We start from the raw sequence: 26,348 nt of genomic DNA, 5'->3' as shown, positions 1-26,348 counted from the left end.
AATCATGGGAAGACTTGTTCTCAGGTAATGTTTGTTTATTTTCTGAAGTCGTTGCAAAAGAAGATCGAGAAGGATGTGTATAAAAAAAAAGACGTGGTTGACAAGGGAAGTTGTATTATTCTACCTTCGATAATGTTATATATATATTTCAATTCATTCTATTATATAATATAACAAAATTTCAAAGTGTGTTGATTATTGATACATTGTTTCTTGTCATGCTCACTCCCTTGCTGACCATATGATATCTACATTTCAACCACCATTAGGAGGGAAAAATATAACATGTCAGCTTCAATCGTAACGAAGGAACACGAACAATTTCATTTTTTTAATGAACAAACACTTATAAGAATTTTAGCTATTCGTGAATAACTGTTCGTTTGTTTGATAAAAACTTAATTAATTCATGAAAATGAATAACGCCTTGCTTGATTGGGTTGGGTTGGGTTGGGTTGGGTTTGGTTTGTATAGTTAACCGGAGATTATACGGCTACTCAACTTGGCCATGAATGAAGTGTTTGCCTGGGGCCTTTCTACACGTAGCTAGTTTTTTATTTAACTTTATAGTAATTATTATTTTTAATTTATGACTTAGTTTTTTGTTAATTACTTTTACATTTACTTAACCCAAATTTAAAATATAAAAGTAAAATTATATTATATATATATACAAAAGGCAACTTTGTAAGGCTTTATTACTTGTACTATTTGCTTATAAATTTGAACATTTTGTTTTGGTGTTTTACTTTTTACTTTTTAATCCCTACACTTTTCATATATTACATGTTTGTCGTAAACATTTTTCTTATAATTCCAACAATTTTTAACTTTCAAGTTTGGCCTCAAATAATTTTCATATTTGAAAGTTTTCCCGGTTTTCGGTCTAGATTTCGCAAGTTAACACAATGCAATGAGGATGTGTGGTTCAACACTTTTATGTTTATTTTTCACATTTAACAACCAAGACGCACCACACGGGTCCTAAGTTGACTTAGTTATTTTTTTTGTGTTTCGGTTTAATTTTTACATGTTAACACACAACAGTCGTGTGAGGCTTAACATTTTTACATGTACTTTTCGTTTGTTTTAAGAGTCCCCCTGCAAAACGTGGGTCCAACGCTCTTCAGTACATGTGTTCGATAAAACATTTTAGCATAATATTTTCATACTTTTGCTCCCTCGCCGCAACGCGGAGAGCTAAATGTTAGTATATAAACAAATATGAAAATAAAATTTTAAAACTTACTTATTAGATATAAAGGTAACATTTTCTTATTAATGGTAAAAGGTATGAAAATTAAATAACAAAAATTGTCATTAACCAAATTACCCATGATAATATTTTTGACGGAGTTTATCTGCTCACATGGTTTCTTGTTAGCCAATTCATCATCAATTGTTTGACATAAATGTACATGATAATATTCATGTGTTTAGTAGTGTAAGAACAGGATTGCCTTAGCCGGAACCATTATGTATTCATCAGTGTTCTGCAACAACTGGTACTGGTAGCAATTAGATTCATGTTATCTTTATCTTCCACAAGCAACCAGTAGCAATTGAAGAAAGAAGACGCACCACCATGAATAAGTTTAAATAGAAATTGATTTCTCGTTCAGATAAAAATTGTAAATGTATACGTGATCTTACTTGCAAGCGAAAATAGTTCTTATTGTTCTAACTTAAAAAAAATTGAATAACAAAGCATACTTTCTTTCTTTTTTTATATATAATTATGTTAATTATTTTTCTATTTTTAATTCATTTTTATTAATTAATAATCATCCCATGTTTTCTACTTAGTAATTTAAATAACACAAGTTATGAAAATATAATAGCTAAAAGAAGCTACTTTAGGTTATTCGACTATCTAATACGACTTATTATTTATAGCTATTTAATAGTGTCTTTTAGGTTTGATTTATATTTTTATTTTTCTCAAATGTTGTTGACTTCTATAATCATAATATTTTTTGTATACTATATTTTTTGTATGCCACGTTTTTGCTGACTTCCATTGTAACTAACTTAACGACCAAATATAATAGATTCAATAGAAGCAACAATTACGGAAGTGCATTTGACTTTGAGTTTAAGATATTTATTTCTAAATTTTTATTATAATTTTCCATCATTAATTTTGATAGATTCATCACTCATAAGTGATTTTTCAAATTTTTGATTAAATATGTAATAAGAAGGTAAAATCTTTGTGAATAACTTAACTATAGGAGATACTTTGAAACAATAATATATTTTTTTAATGAATATCTGATAGAATTGTAACCAAGCTATCATCAAATTTCTAAATCTTTGGTTGATGGACTCACCTAAAATGCAAGACAAATCATGAAGACACCAACTTTGGTTTGGATTAAGTTCGGTTAATTCTTCAATGTACTTTTATGTTTTTTTTTCCTTTGTCCTAGTTGAAATTGGTACGGTTATGGTGTAAAAGACGGATATAGAGTTATAAAATTTAAAAATAGTAGAAGAATAAAAGATGAACATAGAGATATAAATATAGAAACAAATGCATAAGAGATAGAAATAGAGCTATAATATTTGAATTAGTATAAACATATAAGGTTCGGTTTTGGTTGGCTAAAGTCGGTTAATGAAGACATATTAACCGTAACAAAAACCGAATGTCTAGCTAATAATATTCACTTACCCATAAGTCTATAACCATCGGTTTTATTCAGTTATGTTTAATTTTAGTTAACAGTTCGATTTTTAGTTATAGTTCGGTTTTTGTTCACTGTACCAAACCATGTAGTATTGGGCTTGGGCCTAACATCCAACACGAAACAAACTCACAAACATAGACCATAGACTAGTTACATACAAAAAAAATAAAAAATGTTAATTGATTTCATAGGATTACAGTTTATCAATATCTAATGTTAACTCATTATGATGACACCTAACTAGGGGTGTAAATGAGTTGAACTTAGCCCGTGTTCAACTTATTTTGACTTATAAGAGCTCGCACTCGGTTTGTTACAAACTCTTATTCTGAAGTTTATATTATCTCTGCATCCAATTTGATTTCAATAATTTTTTTAAAAAAAAATCTGATGCTTTTTCTAGATCATCAAGGAGTGAAATGTTGAGCTTCAAGATCGAAATGGGACAAAAGAATCTTGCGAAACCGGGACGTTATTATGGAAGTTATATTTAACACAACATGTGCAATGACCCCGGTAGGCAACTTTGACTCGGGCATGTCAAAGTTCCAACAACATTCAAATTCAAATATTAGTAACAAAAAAATCTGATGAAAAAGAACAATAAAAGAACAATAACTCTAGTTGTAGTCAATGCCAAAAGATCATCTAAAACATCTTTAAACAATTTGTAAAAATGAAACACTACACTAATAAATCACAAATTTGTAAAACTTTCTTTTACATTTGCTATGGTATTGGTTAGTATAAGTTGTTTATAAAAAATCGAAATCTTGAAGTTGTCTCTACTTGAGTATGTGCAACCTTGGTGTCTCTTTTACCACCATTTTCAAGTATGACACTTTTGCGGTATCTAGTTCGTCTACCTTTTATATTCTACCCATGTTGTTTCGGATTTCAGTTGGCAATTTCATTTTCATTCCTTTCTTTTTGTTGATCTCGGACATTGCCCATGTCAACAGTCAATGTCACAAAAGTTGTATCGGTACCCTCTATAAGTACGTCCTAAAACGTTATATGCATAAGTTAAATAATATATTTAGTTTCTATAAACAAAATATAATGAATCTTTACCATCTAAATATGAGTGTTTGCTATAAAACTTCATAATGGTAATCAACATTTTCACAAAATCTAAAGGACATAAATAAAAAAAAATGTACCTGACTAGTAAGTGGCAGTTCGTGCATAAACCGGTTTAAATCCAAAACCAGTTTGGATTAAAACTGGTTCGGTTTGGTCAGTAAAAGCCAAAACCGGTTTATGATTAGTGTCGGTTCGCGTTGTAACCGGTTTTTTGACCAGATTACGATCTGTTTCGGTTCGGGGTTTGACCGGTTTCGGTTCAGTTAACCGGTTTTGACAGAGAAAATTACAAACCGGTTTCTATATAATCGGTTTCGAACATATTTGATTTTCGGGTTAGGCATGAGCGTTCCTGGTTACCAAATCGGTACCAAGTTTTTAGTTTACAGTATCGGTACGGTACTGGTTTATCCCGAATCTTGCACGAAATACCGATACCAAACCGAACATTTCGGTACCGGTACCGGTCTAAATATTTTGAATTTTCGGGATCGGGATTTTCAGAATCGATACCGGTACCATCCTGAGCTCATCCCAATAATTTCAAGTCGGTTCAGTTAACCGGTTTCATTTCATAATATTTTATCATCTTAAAAAGATATTTTTATAACCCGTCATTTCATTTCATAATAATAATATTAGGAAAATTGGATATCAATAATCCCAACTATCAACTATTGGCCAATAATAATCCCAACTAACAATATGACTGGTAATAATCCCAATTATCAGTTTTGTTACCAATAACAATCCCAATTAAATAAAACAGTTAACTCCGTTAATTATTGATGGCATGACGTGGCATGTGACTGTTAAACAGGGTGGTTATTGTTCAAATTGGGTTGAGCCTGAAACTTCTGGACGAGTTGAAAAATATAAATACAAATTACCAGGCTAATTTTCTTTGAGAGGATTGAAAGATACAAAACGATTAGAAGAGCTGGCTGTAGAAACGAACTAGCTTAATTTTCTTTGAGAGGATATCAGAATTTGGTCTGTATATTCAAGAATTAAAATAAAATGAAAAAGTACACCTCACCCGCCAAGTAATCACCACGTCACGCGCCATGTCATCAATAATTAACGGAGTTAACTGTTTTATTTAACTGAGATTGTTATTGATAACAAAATTGATAGTTAGGATTATTACCGGTCAAATTATTAGTTTGGAATTATTAATATCCAATTTTCCATAATATTATTAAACCCAGCCGCCTTCTTCCATCATCTTCTTCTTCAACAATAAAACCAGTTAGGGTTTATCAATCAATCAAAACCCTAACACCATGTATCGATCTCGATCCTCCACAACGCAGTTACTATACACTCTCCGTTCATCACTCAATCCATCACCACCGTCGCCGTCGCCAGCCATCGCACTGCTCCACCTCCGCCGCTACGCCGCGGCGCCAAACGCGAGAGTGAATGACGATAAGGATCCGTGGTGGAAGGAATCGATGGATAGAGTACGGAACATCGGGATATCGGCGCATATTGATTCCGGAAAGACGACGTTGACGGAGAGAGTGTTGTATTACACCGGAAGGATTCATGAGATTCATGAGGTTAGAGGAAAAGATGGCGTTGGTGCGAAAATGGATTCGATGGAGCTGGAACGGGAGAAAGGGATCACGATACAGTCCGCGGCTACTTATTGCACCTGGAAGGATTATCAGGTGATTATTAATTTATTATTTCATTTCCACATTGTTAGTAGCTTTGAAGATCATTAATATTAGTTGTTTTGTAATTGGATTAGCTTAGCTCACACTTACAGGTCGATTTAGGATCTAGTTCGATATTTCGTTGGAGAAGTTGATTGGGCCGATCGTTGCATACAAATTGATTTGATTTGATTTGATTGATTGATTTAAGTTCATACAATTCGCTGTAGCTTCATTGATGTTACCTACGTTGAAACCGATTATGTAGAAACCGGTTTGAAACTGTATGCTCGGAATTGGTTTGAAACCGATTATGTAATATCGGTTTTCGGTTTATTTGGTTAGTAACCAAAATTGAATTTGGGCTATATAATTTTTTGCGTAGAAATACATGAAGTGGATGAGATGGATGCATAAAAGCTAGTAGTATATGAAAATACGAATGGTTCGGTTAATTTCGGTTAACCGAGGGTACTTTTTTATTGCACCTGGAAAGATTATCAGATCATTTCGGTTACTTTTGTTAGTAGTTTTGAAGATTATTTGTGGTGGCTTTGTGTATAGATTTAAAACTAATTATTATATTTGGTTGAATTCTAATCGAATAAAATTAACAAGAATTCAAATTTCGAATTCAAACCGAATTAAATTTTTGAATGGGGTGCTATTTGAATTGTCAAATTGAATTTTAGAATAGAATCCACGTCAAGCTTTGAATTTTCAAATTTTGAATAATTTAATTCGATTAACTCGAAGATCGATTCGTTGAACACCCCTACTCAAGAGGTAAAAATGTTTGGTCTTTTTATAATTCTACGATTCATGTTAAAAAACTGTTTCAAACCATAAAGGCGCCAAATATGTTTTGTGCAATACATTTGGCTTAAAATTCTTCAAAACCTGCTGAGCTGGGCCGTGCACGTCTATTAATGATTTATTCAACTATTTGATTAGTAGATTACCAATAATCTATACGTATTGGCAGTTTTATAAAAAACTCGTTAGGTGCTAGTCGGGTGGTGGGGTAGGGATTAAGGATCTATCGGATTGGAATTTATATGTAACCTTAAATTTAATATACGTATGCCCAATTATATATATATATATATATAAAGCTTTGACTGATTTTGACCAAATAGCGATTAATGGGTGACTAGTCGATTGTAGGGGTATGCACAGTTTTGTTATTAGCCTCAACCAAATTAACCAATCGGTTTTTGTTAATTTTTTGGTTTGCGGTTCGGTTAATAACGAAAATCAAATTTGGGCTAAAATTTTTATTTAGAAATTCATGAAATGGATGCATAAATACATGAAATGGAGATGTAAATGCATAAAGTGAAGGTATAAATAAATGAAATGGAGGTATAATAGCTAGAAATATATGAAAGTTTGAATTTTTTGGTTCGGTTTGGTTAATAGTATCGGTTTACGGTTTGGTTAAAAATACATGAAAGGAAGCTATAGATACCACTCCATTGTTTCATTGTTTCATTTTGTTCGGCTTGGTTTAGTTTTTCCAAAAACCATACTTATCAGGTTGGCCCAATGTTTCATCACAACCGACTGAACCGGACCACACGCCATCTCTAGTATGATTTAAGTCTTCATAATCTTTAAACATGTCTCATATCTATATTTATTATTGGTTTAGCAGGTGTCTTCTAACAGTTGAAAGAGTAGTTATATAGACTTGCAATATAGAATTGGCCAGTTTTGTAAAAGACAGAAGTAAAAAATCGAAGAATTAGATGTTATTGATTTTGGTATTTGCAGGAAGGAAATTTAAATGTTTTGCATCTGGTATTTTATTAGCGGTTTTGTAGAAATTGTTATATGGGTGGGACTAGGGAGTTGAGTTGCCTTCTAATGCTTTATAGTCTAAATAGAAGATTAAGTGTACACACAAGTAAAAGAGTAAATAGCCTATTTAAATATACTAAATATATGAAATGCGACATAATTAAGATGCTGTGAACATACGATAAGTAAAAGTCTGAACTTGGTTTTAAAAAGCATATATTTTTAGTTGATGAATTTTAGTTAATCCTTGATTTGCATTTTGTTTTTATGCTTTGTAACTTTGATCACTATCATTTATGCTTTTTGGTTAACTTAACTTTGGTTTAATTAAAGCAAAAACTTATATTATTGCAGATCAATATAATTGACACTCCTGGTCACGTTGACTTCACAATTGAAGTCGAGAGAGCATTGCGTGTTCTAGATGGAGCAATCCTCGTTCTCTGCAGTGTTGGTGGTGTGCAAAGTCAGTCAATTACTGTTGATAGACAAATGAGACGATATGAGGTCCCCAGGGTTGCTTTTATTAACAAACTTGATCGAATGGGAGCAGATCCATGGAGGGTTCTTAATCAGGTATAGTCTTTCATCATCATGGCATCATCATAACATTTTCATTCAACCCGTTTTAATGTTTATTTTCATATATTTTAAGGCAAGGAAAAAACTTCGACATCACAGTGCTGCAGTGCAAATTCCAATTGGATTGGAAGAGGATTTTCAGGGTCTTATAGATCTTGTGCAACTAAAGGCGTATTTTTTTCATGGTTCTAGCGGGTTTGTTTTCTAATCTGGTAACAAACTATTAACTATATATCATCTGTAACAAAAAATTTTAATATTATTTTGCATTTTTGACAGTGAAAATGTTGTGAGACAAGAAATTCCAGCTGATATGCAAGCAATGGTTACAGAAAAGAGGCGCGAGTTAATTGAAGCGGTTTCTGATGTTGATGATGAACTCGCTGAATTGTTCCTCAGTGATGAACCTATATCATCTGCTGATCTTGCGGTATGCTGGATTAAATATGAATTTCACTTTTTCTGGAACAAGAAGGTTTTACACTGCTTAATATGAATGTTGTAATTATATGGTTTATTGTTAACCAGGCTGCTATTCGTCGGGCGACTATAGCAAGGAAATTTATACCAGTATTTATGGGTAGTGCGTTTAAGAACAAGGTAACCATTCTTTCTTTGTAAATTGGTTTTTGATTATGTTAATATCTTTTTACAAAAGAAAATTAATATTTTCACTATGTATAGTAATTAAAGTAGCCTAGCGTGACTGATTTAGCTAAAGTAATTTTTAAGTGTTTTTTTGACATAAGTATGAATCCAATTGTTTTATTTAATTAGGGAGTACAACCGCTTCTTGATGGTGTTCTTCATTATCTACCGTGTCCACTTGAAGTTGACAATTTTGCCCTCGACCAGTCAAAGAAAGAAGAGAAGGTATTCACTATTAAGTAATATGAAATAATTTTTATATATTTAAATAGCCTTAATATGTGACTTGACTTTTTTTCATCAATTGGAGTATTGCAGGTTAAGTTATCAGGAACGCCAGCTGGACATATGGTCGCATTAGCTTTTAAACTTGAAGAACGCCAATTTGGTCAGTTGACTTATTTAAGGTAAACATTCATTCAACACCGCCTGTTAAAGTTTTATATCCGTTTATCACTAAAGCAACTAATGTTGTAATGTCATTTCATTTTTATGAAGAATCTATGAAGGTGTGCTCAAGAAAGGTGATTTTATAACAAACATCAACTCAGGGAAGAAAATTAAAGTGAGTTTCACTGTTTTAGTCTTTTAGAGTTTTAGATCATAAATTTAGTTTGTATGGTTGATTTATCGTTCAACGTAAAATATGTCACAGGTGTCTAAACTAGGCCGGATGCACTCAGATTCCATGGAGGTATAGATTATTTAAAGGCAGTTCTTTCTCGAATTTAATTATGTTTATTTTATATATTCATTTATCGTCTCTTTATTAACATTAGGACATCCAAGAAGCTCACGCGGGTCAAATTGTAGCAGTGTTCGGTTTGGATTGTGCATCAGGGGATACTTTTACAGACGGGTCTGTTAAATACACCATGACTTCCATGAATGTCCCAGAACCCGTTGTTTCATTAGCAGTTTCACCAGTTTCAAAAGATTCTGGAAAACAAGTGCGTATTTCTGAATTCCAACTTTTTATCAAATTAACACTTAACTGTGCTTAATGTTATATTTTTTGAAATTTGACATTGTTTATTTACGTCAGTTCTCAAAAGCTTTAAACCGGTTTCAACGAGAGGATCCTACATTCCGTGTTGGATTGGACCCCGAGAGTGGTCAGACAATCATATCTGGAATGGGAGAGTTACATCTGGAAGTTTATGTGGAGCGCATTAAACGGGAATATAAGGTTGATGCAACCGTTGGAAAACCACGTGTCAACTTCAGAGAGACAATAACACAGCGTGCAGAATTCGATTATCTACATAAGAAACAAAGTGGAGGTCAAGGTCAATACGGAAGAGTGTGCGGGTATATGGAACCACTTCCCGAAGGATCAGAGACCAAATTTGAGTTCGAGAATTTGATGATCGGACAGGCTATACCTTCCAACTTTATACCGCATATTGAGAAGGGTTTTAAGGAAGCTGCTAATTCGTAAGCATCTGCCAGTTGATTATTCTGTTTCGTTAACTATGTGCGTTTTTTGTTTAAATGAATTCAAGACTGACCGATCGTGTTTGCGTGTGCAGGGGTGCTTTGATTGGATTCCCTGTTGAAAATATTCGCGTTGTTCTGACAGACGGTGCATCTCATGCTGTGGATTCTAGTGAACTTGCTTTCAGATTAGCTTCAATATACGCTTTTAGACAGGTCTGCTTTTTTTCCAGTTTTCACGTCTATATGTCAGCTAATATAGTTTTCTGGGAAGAATTTAAAACCGTTGTTTTTGTCTTTTTGTTTTTTTTTTCAAAAATTGCCCATTTTTTTGCAAAGTATTCGGTTTATTTGATTCGTCCAAATGCTAATTTAATGATGTAGAAAAATTAATTTTTTTTTGTTTTTTTTTTCAAAAATTGCCCATTTTTGCAGAGTATTCTGTTTATTTTATTCTTCCAAATGCTAATTTAATGATGTAAAAAGTTGATTTTTTTGTTTTTTTTTCTTCAAAAATTGCCCATTTTTGCAAAGTATTCTGTTTATTTGATTCTTCCACATGCTAATATAATGATGTAAAAAATTAATTTTTGTTTTGTTTTTTTTTCTTTAAAAATTGCCCATTTTTGCAAAGTATTCTGTTTATTTGATTCTTCCAAATGCTAATTTAATGATGTAAAAAAATAATTTTTTTTGTTTTTTTTCCTTCAAAAATTGCCCATTTTTGCAAAGTATTTTGTTTATTCGAAACTTCCAAATGTTTAATTAAATTATGTAGAAAAAATAATTTTGTTAATTGATGAAACAGTGTTACACAAAATGCAAACCTGTAATATTGGAACCTGTGATGATGGTGGAATTGAAAGTGCCCACCGAGTTTCAGGGCACCGTTGCTGGCGACTTAAACAGGTAAAACAGCCTATACCTTTTTTATATTTTGGTATATTTGTCATTTAAGTACAAGTTTCTTCAACTATATAATATATAAATTTTCATATAATTCTATAGGAGAAAAGGTATTATCGTTGGAAACGACCAGGAAGGAGACGATTCTGTAATTAACGCTCTTGTAAGTAAACCACTGCTCGTTGTAACTTGCAATCTCATAAGAAAATCTTTATAAAAAAATGAGTGAACTGCAGCTTTTCCAAATATGCGGTTTTAGTCCAATAGTTTCAAATTTGCGATTTTTGTTCTTGTGGTTTCATTTCACTTGCAATTAAACCCGAATTCATTAACCCTGTTAAGTATGGTCGTTAAACCCATCAGCGTACCCTTCTCGTGAGGGGCAGTTTTGTCCTTTTCTCCAAATACACCCCAACCCCTAACGTGAGGGGAAGCTTGCGAATTACGACTGGGGTTTATTTGGGGAGAAAAGGACAAAAATACCCCTCACGTGAAGGGCACGCTGATGGTATATTAACGATCAGACTTAACGGGGTTAATGAATTCGGGTTTAATTGCAAGTGAAATGAAACCACAGGGACGAAAATCGCAAATCTGAAACTATTGGACTAAAACCACAGATTTGGACAAACCGCAGTTCACTCTAAAAATATTGTAGCTAATGAATTACGTTTGGTTATAGTATATCATTCCGTTTTTTTTACTTTCAGGTTCCTCTGAACAACATGTTTGGATACTCGACCGCTCTTCGATCCATGACACAGGTTAGTTATAAAAAAATAATATTGTGTTTAATTTCATAGATGCTCAATTGCTGATTTATAAAAGCTTGATTATTGAAGTTAATAATATTATTATATATTGTTTGAGCAGGGGAAGGGTGAATTTACAATGGAATACAAAGAACACGCACCGGTTTCTAATGATGTGCAAACGCAATTGATCAATGCTCATAAACCCAAGAAGGCCGAATAATTAATCGTTGCAACAATTTTTTTCTAGGAGATATTTGATTACTTATGTTGAGTGAGAATTGCTTGTTATTTGTTGAGACCGAAATGTGGTCAGTGATTTTGTATAAGCAAATAAATCCTCATAGAACACATTCGATTCAGTAAGCGATTATACACACGGGTATTTATTTATCTTGGATTGACATATAGTTTATAACTACTTGTCGTATTTACGTGAGTGACGGTAAATCTTGTAATATTTGTTATAATATGAATAGTTGTGCTGTCTATACATGAAGACATGCTTGCTTATTCCAACAAAATGGCATGATGATGTTTAAATTTTACATAAAATTATATAAATATTTCCAACATTTTTAATAGCTTTTGTGGAAAATGAAACTAACCGAAACAATAATTTGAAGCGAGTTTATGCTAACTATATAAAATGACACTGAACATGTGAACTGAGTAACACATAGCATAGTATTATAATTTTGGTTTCTGACTGTTCAATAAAAAGTTATTATAAATACAGACATCAGTATCTAATAAGAAAAAAAGACCCAAATTACCACGGGAGCATCTGCTCGTAGGTGTGTGCAAGAAACCAAAAATCCAAACAGAAAAAACCGATCCGAAACAAAAACCGACGGTTTGGTTTTATGCTTTTGTAAAAACCACACTAACGGTTCGGCTTTGGTTTTGCATGTAAAAAACCCGAAAAAAACGAACCGAACCGAACTGAATTCCTAAGTTTTTGTTTTTTTATCTTTTATATTAAGTGATTCATAAGAATGTAATAAATATGTAACTCCAATATTTTTGATCATATGTATAATAGTCTATTATTTTACAATTAACAAAATTATTTATACCTAAATTCATTATTTTTTGTCAACTTTTTTTCGGCCTAAAATTTTCAAGCTCAAATGGCAAAAACCGAAACCAAAACAAAGTCCGAAAAACCGAAACCGAACGGTTTCAAAAACTTCAAAAACCGAAGTTTTGGTTTTCGGTTTGGTTTTAGCCAAAAACCACACCGAGCCGCACCACGCACACCCCTATCTGTTCCTATTTTGTGTTCATGGTCGTGAGGACACTAACACGGGTTGTGCACGCTCGTCCAAGATGTTCATTACAAGAAAAAGGACTTTGCAAACTAGCATTCATAGATCAACTAAACAAAGTATAGCAAACATAGTAGACGTAACTTGCGTTTGGATAGAACACATCGTTCGGAATCATGTATCAATGTAATTCCTTTAACCGCTCCTAACCAGAATTTACCGCAATCTTCAATAAATAAAACTTGTTCTCCACAAGGAATGCATTAAGAAATACCTGAAAATTATTAAACTATTCAAATTTAGTTATTATATACGCAAAGCGAACATATATACACACCTCAAGAAAAGGAGATCCTGCGGAGTTCGCTATGGGCAGCCTTGCGCCTACAGACTGGACACTTAGCTTGAACATCAATTGCAGGTCTTATGCAGCCTTTACAAAACATGTGACTTGCAGTTAAACCCGAACTCATTAACCTCGTTATGTCTGGTTGTCAAACTTTATTTAACGAGGGACCAAAATGAGAATAAACTCGGTTGGGGTTATCAAAATCCGCCATGCCTAGATTATTATTATTATTATTGTGCAATAAAAATATATGAATCATAGAACTAGATTTATATCTAGCACAAATATCAATATTAACAACTTCAAAAGTCAAAACCATGACATGCACACACACATACAAACTATAACACAAATATGTTACAACGTCAAAAGTCAAAACCTTGTTTCTATAAAGATAAACGGAACTTTTAATTCTTTGATGATGATAATGATGATCGACAGAAGTTTGGGTAATTGTGTTTTGTGGAAAAAAATAAAAATAAAAAAATGGGAGTGAAGAAAAATATATTAGAGGATGTATATTATTAGAAGATTTGTATTTGATTTATCTTTATCTTGTTATTAAATTTTTATGTTTTCTTTCTTTTTATCTTTTATTAATCTTTGAAACAACAAAACATATGTAGATTTTGGAAATACATATATGTTTTGACCATACCGACGGATTTGGTTCGGTATTAAGTATTTGGTATCCAATTTTTCTGAATTTCGATATCGATAATTTTAGTACCGATACCGTATATAATCACCGTTCCCAACCAAATTATAATTACAACTATACAATAGCAAAGCTTGGACGAAAACGCAATAAAGGGGACTCTATATGTATATTTGTTTTTATAAACAAGATGGCCAGGCTAAAAAATTCAGAAAAAAACGGGTAAATTTACCCTTTCTTTCGCCCATGAAATTGTAGATAAAAAATAAAACCCGGTGTTGCAGAGCCTAAAATAATTCTCTTTACTAACACCATAAATTACATGTTTAATCGAAAACGATCGAATATGTATCGACTAGCCGCCACACCGTTCTAGTTTTACCAAATCAATAAACATCATTTTAAAAAATTTCTCTCGTAAACTATACAAGTATTATTTTTTAATTCATATACCGTAATCGGAACCGACTGAATTCAAATTAACAGATAATTTCTTTTAATTTAATACCAGTATCATAACAAACTTAACCCATACCAACCGAACTTTAGGATACAAAAACTCCTTTGGGTTAACTTCCCGCTTATTTCCTCTTCCCGTCTCCGGCGACATTAAGCCACCGGATACTTTTCCGGCAGGTGATATTATTATTGAACGAAGCTCAATCTCATCGAAGGTCTTTCTACTCTCTTTAATATATCTTTAATGTTTATTATATCTTCTTCATTTCAGTTCACATTTTTAACCGGTTAATTTTAGGGTTTAGTGTTTAGTGTTTCAATTAGATCCTAATTTCGTTAATTCTGTGTATGCTTTTGGTTGATTATAATATTAATTTGCCCTAATTTCATTGTTTAGAGACTTTGCCCTAATTTCATCATTTTTCACTTGTTACTTTATTTAAAATAATAATAATAATAATAATAATAATAATCAGAACTGTTCAGCAGGAAGTTCGTTTATGTTCGTTTGATTAATAGATGAACAAACATGAACTAGGAGTTTTGTTTGGTTAGCTAAATGAATGAACACGAACAGAGGCCGTGCTCGTACTCTTGTGTTCGTGAATGTTCGCTAATTTTTGCTTGTTTATGGTTTGCTCATTAAAGGTTTTTTTTTTTTTTTTTAATTTAATGCCTTTTTTAATCTCATCTTATAGCTTTAAAAAAATTATATATATTATAGGGTCGAGATACTATACAATAATGCCTTAACGTACGATAGGTACGCGAGACGCTCAAAGGCAAAAACGCTCAACCAAAAACCTAAAATGCCCATCTAAAACCTAAAACGCTCAAAAAGGGTTTTCGTGAAAAAAAAAAGTAAAAAATTGATCGATTAACGATCCAAAACTGTTTTTTTCGGTGAACAATTGGATATGTATTGACGATTCCGAGATGTTGGGATGTGATTTTATGGATCAATTTCGTGAAAAAAGGGGATTTGCGTACCTATTGTACGATAAGCTATTATTGTATTGGATCTTTCTCATATATTATAATATATGTATTTGTGTATATTTGCGTGTGTGTGCGTGTGATAAATTTATATGTTAATTAACATATGAATTTGAATGTTAAAAAAATACAATACAAACTTGGTGGTCGAACCGAACGAAGTTTCTTGTTTGTGTTCGTTCATTATGGAAATGAACATGTTTTATTTGATTTTGCTAATTGGGGAATGATCAGTGTCTACGGATCAGTCTGGCTACCAAGTTTGTGTTGCGTTTTTTTACATATAAAGTAAACTTATATTTTGTTTTATGGTTAATAATTTTGCTTAAATCTATATGATAAGATTAGGAAAGTCATTAAAAAGTATTAAATAACCTTTAATGAACAAAAACGTAAATAAATAAACATTAGCGAATGTAAACGGGCGTTAACAAATGCCTTATCGAACGTTCACACACAATTGAACGAACCTGACCTTTGTTCGTGTTTGTTCATTTTGATAATCGAACGAAATTACTTGTTAATGTTTCTTCATTTATTAAACGATTGAACATAAACGAACTTCCTGCCAAACAGTTCGTCGAACGTTCGGTTCGTTTACAGTCCTAAGTCCTAATCACAGTTTCTTTAAGTTTAAATATTTTAAATGTGTTTACTTTCAGGATGGAAACAACAGAAACAGGTTTTATGCGATACGGCATTTCCGACGAGGTCACCTGTTCTGAAAACCTTTCATAATCATCACATGTTCATTAATTTTATTAATGCTGAATATACTAAACATTTATAATTCCAGGAAGGTGACAAACTCGTTGCAGAAGTTATTCGTTATGTTCTTTATAAAACACACCAGAACTCCGGATGTCCAATCAAGAGAGAAGAGTTGGCACAGCTGGTCACGAAAAACTATCCCAACCGATCGCTTCCAGCTATTGTTTTTAACAAAGCTACTACAAAGCTGTCAACGATATTTGGGTATGATATGAAAGAGCTGCAACGGGCCCGTCCCTCGTCAAACAATCAGGCTCGTGCTTCACAGAGTGAGCAACTTTTATCTAATATTAGGGGTGTAAGCGAGCCGAGCCCGACTAGGCTTGCGCTCGGCTCTTTTCGAGCTCATTTTTTTAAAGTTCGAGCTTCATTTTATCAAGCTCGGGCTCGGCTCGTTTATTATTTATTAATAATGAATTTGTATACAATTAATTGTGTATATTTATATATATATATATATATATATATATATATATTTTGAGAAAAAACTTAAACAAGCCCAAGCTAGGCTCGAGCTCGGATGTGTAGTCTGAAATTAATACGAGCCTAAACGAACTTCTCATACGAGGCTTGAGCCTAGGCTCGATAACTAAACGAGCTTTATTTGAGGCTTGAGCTCGAACAAGCTCGGCTCGTTTTGAACTTTCTATCAATCCGATCTAGAGTAGCTCGCCAGCAGCTCGGCTTGTTTGCTCTCCTATTATCAATCCAACTTATAGTTTATTTAAAACAGCATATATTCTGTTAAAGATAATTAAATAGTTTCTGTTTTTCAGGCTCTGCAGATTCAAAATCTTACATAATAACAAGTCAGTTAGATCCAGCAGTTTATAGGAAACACATTGAAGATACCAAAAAATCGCATTTAACTGGACTCACATTTGCTGTTATTGGCATCATTAATCTCGCTGGAGGCAAAGTTACCGAAGGTATATGTTAAGTGCACCATGCAAACCATGATTTATGTTACTTATGATACTAGAAAACATTTAACTGATGTTAATTTTTGGTGGTTAATTGGTTATGGAATGTAGAAAGTCTTTGGCATCATTTAGGGCGGCTGGGTTTAGCCCAGGATGATGAGAGAAATGCCGACTTTGGGAGCACGAAGCAGGCGTTGGAAACGCTTGTGCAGCAAAGGTATTAATAATTATATGTGGTTGAAATAAATATTATTTTAATTTTGCAAAAGGAAGCTATTTTCTTACTTTATAAGTTGGTTTGTTGTAGATATTTGCAGAAGGATAAAAGTAATGGGCCTGAAGGCTTAACTTTGTATTATGAGCTTGCGGAGCGAGGTTTGCAGGCAGCAGCTAGTAATAGCTTTAAAGAATGCGTAACACAGGTATAAGTATTTTCGAACATTAGTGCTTTGCAGGGCCGGCTCCGAAAAGACGAAAAAATTTTTGGGCCAAAGACGAACTTATTTTTTGGGCCATAAGTAAAAGAAACATTTTGTTGGGTTTAAACAATTTAATTATAAATGGGCTTATTTGATTACGATTTAAGTTGTGTATAAAAACTTTTGTATAAAATAAGCTTAAATTTGTCTTAAATAAGATTAAAACCTACAACCTTTTGGTTAGATGTCATACCCCTTAACCATTAGACCAAGCTAATGGTTATGTAATTGTGTTGAAACATTGATTACATGTTTTTGATAAAAATACATATAATTTTTTTTAAAAAAAAAAATTTCGGGCTTAACGGGGTGTCGGGCCTGTGGCCGTCGACTACCCTGCCATACCTCAAAGACGGCCCTGGTGCTTTGATTGGTTATAATCATATATTATATTCATCAAGATCATTATATTGTTTTTGTGTTAACTGTTTTTTGGGTGTGTTACTGTATGATTTGTGATGTTTTACACAATATCATTTTGTGATGGCAGATGGTGATGAGCGAGGCAACTACAATAGAACTCGACTAGCTATGTATCGCTCTTAATTCGGTGGATTTAGGTTTGTCTGCTCTTAAATATATATTCAACTTGTAACTCTTTGGGTAGATTCTGCAAAGGTGCTTGTTTTGTGGATTTCGGTTTTAAGCAATTGGAAATGTAACTTAGTGATCTCCTTAATATTGATTAGTGACTCGAGCAGGCAACTTATGGTGCATTCCCTACGATTATGTTTAGTTTAAATATTACAAGTAGATGTAGGATGTGAGAGAAAGTGTGTAAACAAGCCGACTCACTCGTTAAAACTTTGACTATGTTAGACCACGTATTGTGGGTTGGCGCCCCACCACATAAGATTTTTTTTATTGGTCACACATATCGATACACTTTACACTCACACTCCGCCTCTTAACGCGCTTAGTGCCCCGTCAAGAATGGTGTTTGGCGTCCATGTTTTGATGATGTGGTCTTGGGCGTTAGCTCTCTAGATGTTGTCTTACCAATTAAACTTTATTTTTAGGTATGGACAAAGCCTGCCTAAGTGTCCGTAAGTAAAGCTCGGGCTCATTTATTAAGCAAGCTTAATTTATACTTTAATTTAAGCGAGTTGATTATGAGTGACTCGATAAGTCCTCCTTGAATGTGTCACCTTTGCCCGTGATCTTCTTCTTTTGAGTTAATGCAGGTAGCCGATTTAAGGTTGTACATAATGTTCATATATTAGTTTATAGTACTCGGTGATACATGTGTACAAAAAAACCAGTTTGGGATTGTTTACCCGGTTTATAACCCGACCGCTATGCCAACAAAAAAAACCGCAGTTTAATTTTGACCGTGCCTTGACCAACCCAGACCAGTTTTTAACCCGAACCGGTTTGGTTTGGGATATGTCCGTTTTATAGAGGTGGTGCACAACCAACCCGGTTAACCGGTTCCTAACATGTTCCAACCTCAAATCCTAACCGATTTGTAACCGGTCCACCACTAATCGGTTTATACTCGTTTCTAGCAGGTTGTTAGAAACCAGTTTATATTATTGATCTATGAAACCGGTTAACCAAACCAGTTATTTGCTTTATTATTATTATTATTTTGTAAAACATGTTTTTTATCGGTTATACCTGAAACCGGTTATACCAGGTAGGGGTTTCTTGTCTCAAAACTGGTTAGTACGCGACCCAATAAACTGGTCTAACAGGTTATTTGACCATTGGCCACTAACGGGTTTATAAAATAACTGGTTTTCAACTATCCGGTTAACCGGTTTGTGCACCACTAGTGATAAGTGATGACTTATGAATTATGATCACTAAAGTTTTAGGCCAAGGCCCAATATCAATATGCATTTTTCACAAACACACCTTTTTAAATTTAACTACATAAAGTACAATTATCTTGTCATAATTGATTGTACACAGTTACATAAAACATTATTATCACTTTCATCAATCATATACTTACATCAAGTACACATTTGATTTAGAGTAACATTATTTTGTCATACAAAAACATCAAACATTCTAAATTTCTAAATTCTACACAACATTGGTTCCTCCAAATGAGGACCAACAATAATCAGTCCACCCTTCTGAATCCTAAGACTTCTCCTCCATAGACAAAGGCCCAAATTCCAAAGCCGAACCTTGTTTTACGTCAGCCGTCGTCGTTGTTTTCGTCATATGACAGAATCGGTCCCACATATGGGTGTCTGGTAATGCACTATTACTAGCATTACCAGACACTGGTAAATAATAATCATTTTGATTAAAAAATTGTCCGGAAGGATAAGTTGCTCGGTTTGCCGCAATTAATTCATAGAGCGCCGCGCTGCATCTTGACGACAAGTCACTAGAAGAATTTGAAAGTTCGGGTTTTGGAGATGACAGAAGAGAGAGAGCACATCCTAGCTTCGAATGTGATGGTTGTAACGCCCCTAGTCGTCGCTGAGTCGAAACGGCTCCCTTTCTTCTTCTTTGATTGTGTCCTTTTAACCGCCTTCTACAACTCCTCTTGGATTCATCAAACTCCGTTACATCATGAAACCTGTGACCATAATATTTAAACTTATAAAGACAGAATAATAACTAACAAACAAACTTAAAATTAAATAATAATAACTATAACAAATAATAAACCCGACTAACAAACAAACTTATAAAACAATTTAAAAAAAACTTTAAATAATAATAATAATAATAATAACTACAACAGATAATAAACTCGGCTAACCTGCTACACTGCTGACAAAACCGTTGTTCAATCCCCAACACCAAAACACTAGGAGCCTTAGAATGTACTTCACACACCTTATGCTTCCTATAATACTCTTTCACACTACCAAGCGCCACATGGCACCCATCGACCTGGCATCTAGCCACCTGTGAATACAAATACAACGGTTTGCTTCTTTTACCCGCGATTAATGATTCGGGGACAATATTGTCTTCAGAGTAGTGTCTTTTCCCAAGCTTTAAACACATGACATTCCACTTGGTTTCCATGTGTATAGGAATGAATAATATGAAGAGTAGGGTTTAGTGATATGAGTATATAAAAGGAAAGAAAGATTAGAAAGAGAGGCGAATGGGTGGCTAGGGTGTAAGTGGTGCATAAAGGAAAAGCTGGAAGATATGCATAGATTGACAGTTTGTGTTTGTTAAAGAGAGAGCAATTATTGTTTGTAGATATTTATTGGTCATTGTATTTATGTTATGTTTGAAAATAATGTTACCAATGTCTATGCTTTGTCATGAAGTAGTTACAAGTTGACTGACTGGAAATTTAAATTTAAGGTTTGTTATATAAGAAATTTTTAAGGGGGGGGGGAGGGGGGGGGGGGGGGGTTCTAACGGTACCAAGGTGTGCGTTTGTGAAAGTGTTGTGTCAAGTAAGGTTAGCGAGAAATAATAGCATGTCATTTGAAAGTCCAACATAATATGTTATCGTACAATATGTGGATCTACGAGTATTTAAAAGATGGTTCATCGTTAGAGTATACGAGATGTGGATGATACGTATAATTATATATACCCCCATTATCCAAGTAGAAAGGTGTTGGGTATATACTTCTTCGTGGAGCATCAATTTATTAAAAAAACGACCATTTTTGCCCTTGCTAATAGATGAAGCTATGTGGGAGAGCTCATGCCTAGCACATTGCATGGACCACGGGGGTGAACCACGTCACTAGGTGTGGTGTTCCACGTTGTGGCCTAGCAGGCTAGCACACGTGGACAACGGCTACACCCCATGACATAATAGGGAGGTGACATAGTCTACCTTCAAGTTTCATTTATAGCTTTTCAAAACGATTTACAATATTTTGACTGAGATTAAAAATAATATATACATACTCCATTATTCATCATAAGCACACACAACCACTTATGTCTTGGACTGAGATTGACCTTAACAAAGGTTAAAGTTAACATTATTATTACTCAAATTATTATTTACTAGTGAATCATATATATTGTTTATTAGAATTTTATTTATTTTTCTATAGTTATATATATGGGATATTATCCTGAAGCAGTTAATTAATATACATGTAAAATCGGTGACCATTCCACGTGAAGATAATAAAACCAGTTTGAATGATAGCGACCGTTCATCAACTGAGTGCCCGGTTTGCATACTTCACATGCATCTTTTCTAATATGACGTCATTGTTTAATATTTATATAAACAATCCTTTATTTTTTTTTAATGGCCAACTAAGTACGCCGGGTACCCCGTACGCGACCCCCATTGGCTAAAGGTAGCCCGAGCCGGCCACTAGTCCGGACGGACGGAGCCCCTAGCGGTCCACCTGTTGAGGGATTTACCGGATAAAACCCGACCCCCACGCCCGCCATACGGCACGACAGCGAGAAGCCGGTAAAACCGGGTGAGATCAGGACTCAAACCCTGGCAAGCCTGGGTCATCCCTCATATCTTGTAACATCCTAAAATGATTCTAGTATTAAATAAAGAAAGTTGCGTTTAGTTATCGAGTGTTAATATTAATCTATGCTAAATAAAGAAAAGATCATGGATTGGGATTAAATAAGATGGATTAAAGGGTAATGGACTTTAGGTCCATGGGCCTTGGGGAATATAAATATCCTCCTAAACCACCATAAAACCCTAAACCTCATTTCATTCCATCTAAATCTCTACACACTCCAAAACACACACACCACACACCACTGTATACACGGCCGAGAGAGACGAGAGGGGCTTGAGGCCAAACGAACGTTAGTTGGTATTAGATCTTTATTATACGAGATCTAGAGTGCATAAGCAAGTTAAACGAGATCCAAACGAGCACTAAAGGTATGTTCTTGACCCTTTAAAGTTTACGTTTTATTAGCGTTTAGCATTGAAACCTAGAACGAGAGTAGATCGGGTATAAACGAAACATAAAGTTGTAAACTTGATGATAAATACGAGTGTAATGAACCCGAAAATGGAAACGGCTCGGTTAATGAACCCTTAACACTAGTATTGAACGTTTTTGAACTTAAAGGTCCAAACTTTACGTGTTTTCGGGTCAAACCATATCCAAAAACGACAATAGGAATGACCGCGGGTTAATCAAATACCATACCGATGGATTTCTCGGTAAAACGATGATGATTTTGGGGATTAAGATTGAACAGAGACGGCAGCTGGGCAACTTCGCCTGCAAGCTTAACTTCGCCTGCAAGGTTAACTTCGCCTAAGGCCAAGTTCGCCCATGATAACTTCGCCTAAGGCTAAGTTCGCTAATGCTCAAATTCGCCTGGCATATGTTCGCCTAGAGTTAACTTCACCGAACACTAACTTCGCCTATGCTTAAGTTCGCTAACAATAAGTTCGCTTATTGTTAAGTTCGCTTAATGATAAGTTCGCTGGAGTTAGCAAATAAGAAAATAAATTAAAAACCTAATGAAAAATGTGTTAAGGCAGTTAATGTAAATAAAATTTTTCCAAGCTGACCTGGCAGCTCGACCCCAGCCAGGGGCTCTGCCCCTTGGACCCTGCTAGGGGCTGCCGCCCCTAGATCCCGCTGCCAGAGGCGCTGCCCCCGGACCCCCGTTCGTTGTGGGTTATATAAAGATAGAAATACAATATGAGTAGTAGTAGTTAATTGATACATGTAAATATTATACAGTTAGCCGTGCACATCTCAAGAAGGGAATAACGATTAACGGAGAGCGTAACAGGATTCAGGTGAGTTTCTAGCCCCACTTCTGTGTTATGTTTTCGGGGCTGTGTGCATACTCGATATGTTTGTTAATACACTTATCCTAAGTGATAAGTGTATGCCTTATATGAATGATGTGAAATGTATGAATGATTGCTTGTTAGTACGTGAACGATCTTCGGATATTGCACGTACTGTCAGGTTGTAGTGTTACGTATAAGGTAAGTATAATGTATTTGCTTATATGTATGAATGCGATAAAGTTAACAAACGAAGGAAAGGCATGGTTGTATGGTAACGAAGAGGGACCAGACCCTAATAATATTTGTGATGTTAGGGACCAGACCCTAATAATATATGTGATGTTAGGGACCAAACCCTAATAATATCTGTGATGTCAGAGACCAGACCCTTATAATATCTGTGAGGTTATAAGGCGAAAGGCTCTTTAAAACGTATGATTATGTATGTAAAGAAAGTATGAAGGTAAGAATGAAAGTATACGCACTTATGTGTGTATGAAAGAAAGTTAAGAGGTTAATTATGAAATGTAAGAAGGTATTGTATGAGTATGTGATTAACTAGAACTCACTCAGCGTAGCTGACTTTTAGTATGCACGCAGGTGAGTAGAATGAGGCAGGTAGCTTGAGGAGGACACATGGCAGAGTTGGACGAAGCTGGCATCTGAAGATTTTGCTATGATGTTTTATTTTAAAAGACTATGTTTTGTTTTTAAATGACTATGAATGCTCGATAAGACAAGAATTATGGTTATGGAATGTAATGGTTTGAATGTTTTTAATGTTCCGCGAATGTTTTAATTAACTCTGATATTTAGAATTGCGTTTATGAGTAAATCCAACACGAAAGTAAGGCTACCGGTAACGGGGTCTTACATATCTCCCATATAAGTTGGTAGTAGTGAGGTTTGATCCTCCTACCTCTCACTTGTAAATTGAGTGCTCTACCATTGAGCCACAACCAACTTATTATATAAACAATCCTCGTTTACAATTTTACATTTAAAAAGATTTTGGTATATTCATGTTGAAAATTAAGGGAAAATTCCCAAAATAAGCGTTTATGAATACGTTTTTCAGGTTTTAGGTGTCATTTCCAACAAATTCCCAAAATAGGTATTATAAACTAGTCGTGATGAATAGTTTATGATTACCCACGAGTAGTTTGTGTAACCAATTAAAACTTGCCACGTGTCTATAAACTAACCGCAACGACCAGTTTCACTAATCATCTACTCGTAAAGATTAAATAAGTTTAAAGCCTCGTAATCAACGCCCACGAGTAAATAAGAAATCATTTAGTCGTGACGAGTAGATTCTATAACTTTACGAGTCACAAGTAGTTTATCAAACTAACCGCGACGATGCGTTTGATTACCAAATGTACCGAACCGGTTAGTTTACCTGGTAAACATTACGCATACGAGTAGTTTATATATAGTTAACTCGTTTTGACTAGTTTACATTCCCCATACGAGTATTTTATTAGTAATTAACTCGTTCTGATAAGTTTACCTGATTTACATTAACCTTACGAGTAGTTTATAGGTAGTTAACTCGTCGTGTCTCGTTTACCTTATTTACTTTCCAATACGAGTAGTTAATTAGTAACTAACTCGTTTTGGCTAGTTTAACGTAACAATCTAGTCGTCTCATTACTTTATAGTCTAAACTAGTCGTTACAATGTTGTTTTGAAGTTGTTGGGTTTATATAAACGTCATGTTCTTGTTGTTTTGAACCCGCACATCAATGGAGGAGGAAATTGATAATATTATAGTTTGTTATGATGTAAAGTGGGAAGAAACAAAATGAGCTAATGAGTATGTTCCGTTTGATTGTGGGCGGCAAGTTGTATCTTTATCTTTGAGGTTCGGTTATTAGGAGTTTATAGATTTTGTTACTAGTCGTTTTAAAATAAGTCATGTTAAACGATTATCTTATAAGTTCTGTAATTACTAATATCTGGTGGATATACACGACAACTATGGCATGGCGCTTTTTCTAAAACGTGCTAAATGAAGACCAAATGAAGTCGTTTATATCTACGTTGTTGAGGATGACAATGGAGACATTGCAAAACAAAGTTTGATGTCGAATGAGTTACTTACAAACGAAAATGAAACGGGGAAATTGGTGAGGTTTGTTCCGGACTTGAATATACCTTTGTCATCAAATGAATATGAATAATTAAGGTAAACTTATCAGTTGGAATTAATTACTAGCCAAGACGAGTTAGTTACTAATTAACTACTCGTATTGGAATGTAAATAAGGTAAACAAGACACGACGAGTTAACTACCTATAAATTACTCGTATGGGTAATGTAAATCATGTAAAATTATCAAAACAAGTTAATTCCTAATAAACTACCCGTATGGGGAATGTAAACAAAGTAAACTAGTCAAGACGAGTTAACTACATATAAACTACTCGTATGCGTAATGCTTACCAGGTAAACTAACCGGTTCGGTACATTTGGTAATCAAACGCATCGTCACGATTTGTTTGATAAACTACTCGTGACTCGTAAAGTTATAGAATCTACTCGTCGCGACTAAATGATTTCTTATTTACTCGTGCGCGTTGATTACGAGGTTTTTAATCTTTACGAGTAGATGATTAGTGAAACTGGTCGTTGCGGTTAGTTTATAGACACGTGACAAGTTTTAATTGGTTACACAAACTACCCGTGGGTAATCATAAACTATTCGTCACGACTAGTTTATAATACCTATTTTGGGAATTTGTTGAAAATGACACATAAAACCTGAAAAACGTATTCATAAACGCTTATTTTGGAATTTTCCTGAAAATAAATTTTGAATAGGTGGAGATTAAAAGCACAATAAGGGGGAGGGATGGTGGTGGTGATGCAATTTCTCATCACACATCCCACCCAATTAAATGGTGCCACATCACCAACCTTAAATCCATCACATTTTGATGGAATTTGATAGGGGTGATGGTGTGGTGGTGGTGGTGTGTGATAGGAATATTTTTGTTTGTTTGTTTTTTTTTTGCAACTTAAAAAATTAAAACAATATTTTACTAGAACTTAAAAAATAAAAACAATAGTTTACTACAACATAATTCAACGTAAAAATTAGAAATAAAAAATAAAAGTTAAAATAAACGTCTACTCTTTAGGGGTGTGCACGGTTCGGTTCGGTTCGGTTATTA

General features: G+C 34.1%; 3 protein-coding genes across 3 annotated transcripts; 2 read left to right on the top strand and 1 right to left on the bottom strand.

The window, feature by feature from the left end:
• The first annotated feature begins 4,977 nt into the window (after positions 1-4,977).
• Positions 4,978-11,964, top strand: LOC143536335 (elongation factor G-2, mitochondrial-like). Its single transcript, XM_077030355.1, has 16 exons — positions 4,978-5,455; positions 7,601-7,822; positions 7,902-8,023; positions 8,108-8,258; positions 8,357-8,428; positions 8,606-8,701; positions 8,795-8,883; positions 8,975-9,041; positions 9,132-9,170; positions 9,256-9,426; positions 9,522-9,913; positions 10,009-10,129; positions 10,722-10,822; positions 10,922-10,982; positions 11,530-11,583; positions 11,693-11,964. The coding sequence occupies exons 1-16, from the start codon at positions 5,066-5,068 to the stop codon at positions 11,792-11,794; spliced, it is 2,250 nt and encodes a 749-aa protein (XP_076886470.1). The 5' UTR covers positions 4,978-5,065; the 3' UTR covers positions 11,795-11,964.
• A 2,490-nt stretch (positions 11,965-14,454) lies between these two features.
• Positions 14,455-18,084, top strand: LOC143536311 (uncharacterized). The gene is made up of 7 exons (XM_077030335.1): positions 14,455-14,523; positions 15,967-16,015; positions 16,101-16,344; positions 16,852-17,004; positions 17,110-17,215; positions 17,306-17,420; positions 17,968-18,084. Exons 2-7 carry the CDS (start codon positions 15,968-15,970, stop codon positions 18,004-18,006), a joined length of 705 nt encoding a protein of 234 aa, XP_076886450.1. The 5' UTR covers positions 14,455-14,523; position 15,967; the 3' UTR covers positions 18,007-18,084.
• A 1,434-nt stretch (positions 18,085-19,518) lies between these two features.
• On the bottom strand, positions 19,519-20,460 carry LOC143536310 (squamosa promoter-binding-like protein 7). Its single transcript, XM_077030333.1, has 2 exons — positions 20,206-20,460; positions 19,519-20,019 (listed from the first exon to the last, which is right to left on the bottom strand). The coding sequence occupies exons 1-2, from the start codon at positions 20,454-20,456 to the stop codon at positions 19,572-19,574; spliced, it is 699 nt and encodes a 232-aa protein (XP_076886448.1). The 5' UTR covers positions 20,457-20,460; the 3' UTR covers positions 19,519-19,571.
• Between the last annotated feature and the right edge of the window lie 5,888 nt (positions 20,461-26,348).

Source organism: Bidens hawaiensis, unplaced genomic scaffold (genome assembly GCF_021521415.1).
Source record: "Bidens hawaiensis isolate Kalapana, Puna unplaced genomic scaffold, B.hawaiensis_p1.1 tig00010780_1, whole genome shotgun sequence".
In the NCBI taxonomy this organism is placed as follows: domain Eukaryota; kingdom Viridiplantae; phylum Streptophyta; class Magnoliopsida; order Asterales; family Asteraceae; genus Bidens; species Bidens hawaiensis.
Note: the sequence above shows the minus strand (reverse complement) of the source record. Positions and strands in the feature narration are given on the sequence as shown.

Bases quoted from the DNA above. Each gene is read 5' to 3' on its own strand.
- LOC143536335 (XM_077030355.1), top strand. From the start codon at position 5,066: ATGTATCGATCTCGATCCTCCACAACGCAGTTACTATACACTCTCCGT. The intron at 5,456-7,600 runs GTGATTATTAAT...ATATTATTGCAG, and splicing joins GCACCTGGAAGGATTATCAG to ATCAATATAATTGACACTCC. The intron at 10,823-10,921 runs GTAAAACAGCCT...ATAATTCTATAG, and splicing joins GTTGCTGGCGACTTAAACAG to GAGAAAAGGTATTATCGTTG.
- LOC143536310 (XM_077030333.1), bottom strand. From the start codon at position 20,456: ATGTGTTTAAAGCTTGGGAAAAGACACTACTCTGAAGACAATATTGTC. The intron at 20,020-20,205 runs GTTAGCCGAGTT...TTATGGTCACAG, and splicing joins TTTTGTCAGCAGTGTAGCAG to GTTTCATGATGTAACGGAGT.
- LOC143536311 (XM_077030335.1), top strand. From the start codon at position 15,968: ATGGAAACAACAGAAACAGGTTTTATGCGATACGGCATTTCCGACGAG. The intron at 17,216-17,305 runs GTATTAATAATT...GGTTTGTTGTAG, and splicing joins GAAACGCTTGTGCAGCAAAG to ATATTTGCAGAAGGATAAAA. The intron at 17,421-17,967 runs GTATAAGTATTT...TTGTGATGGCAG, and splicing joins TTAAAGAATGCGTAACACAG to ATGGTGATGAGCGAGGCAAC.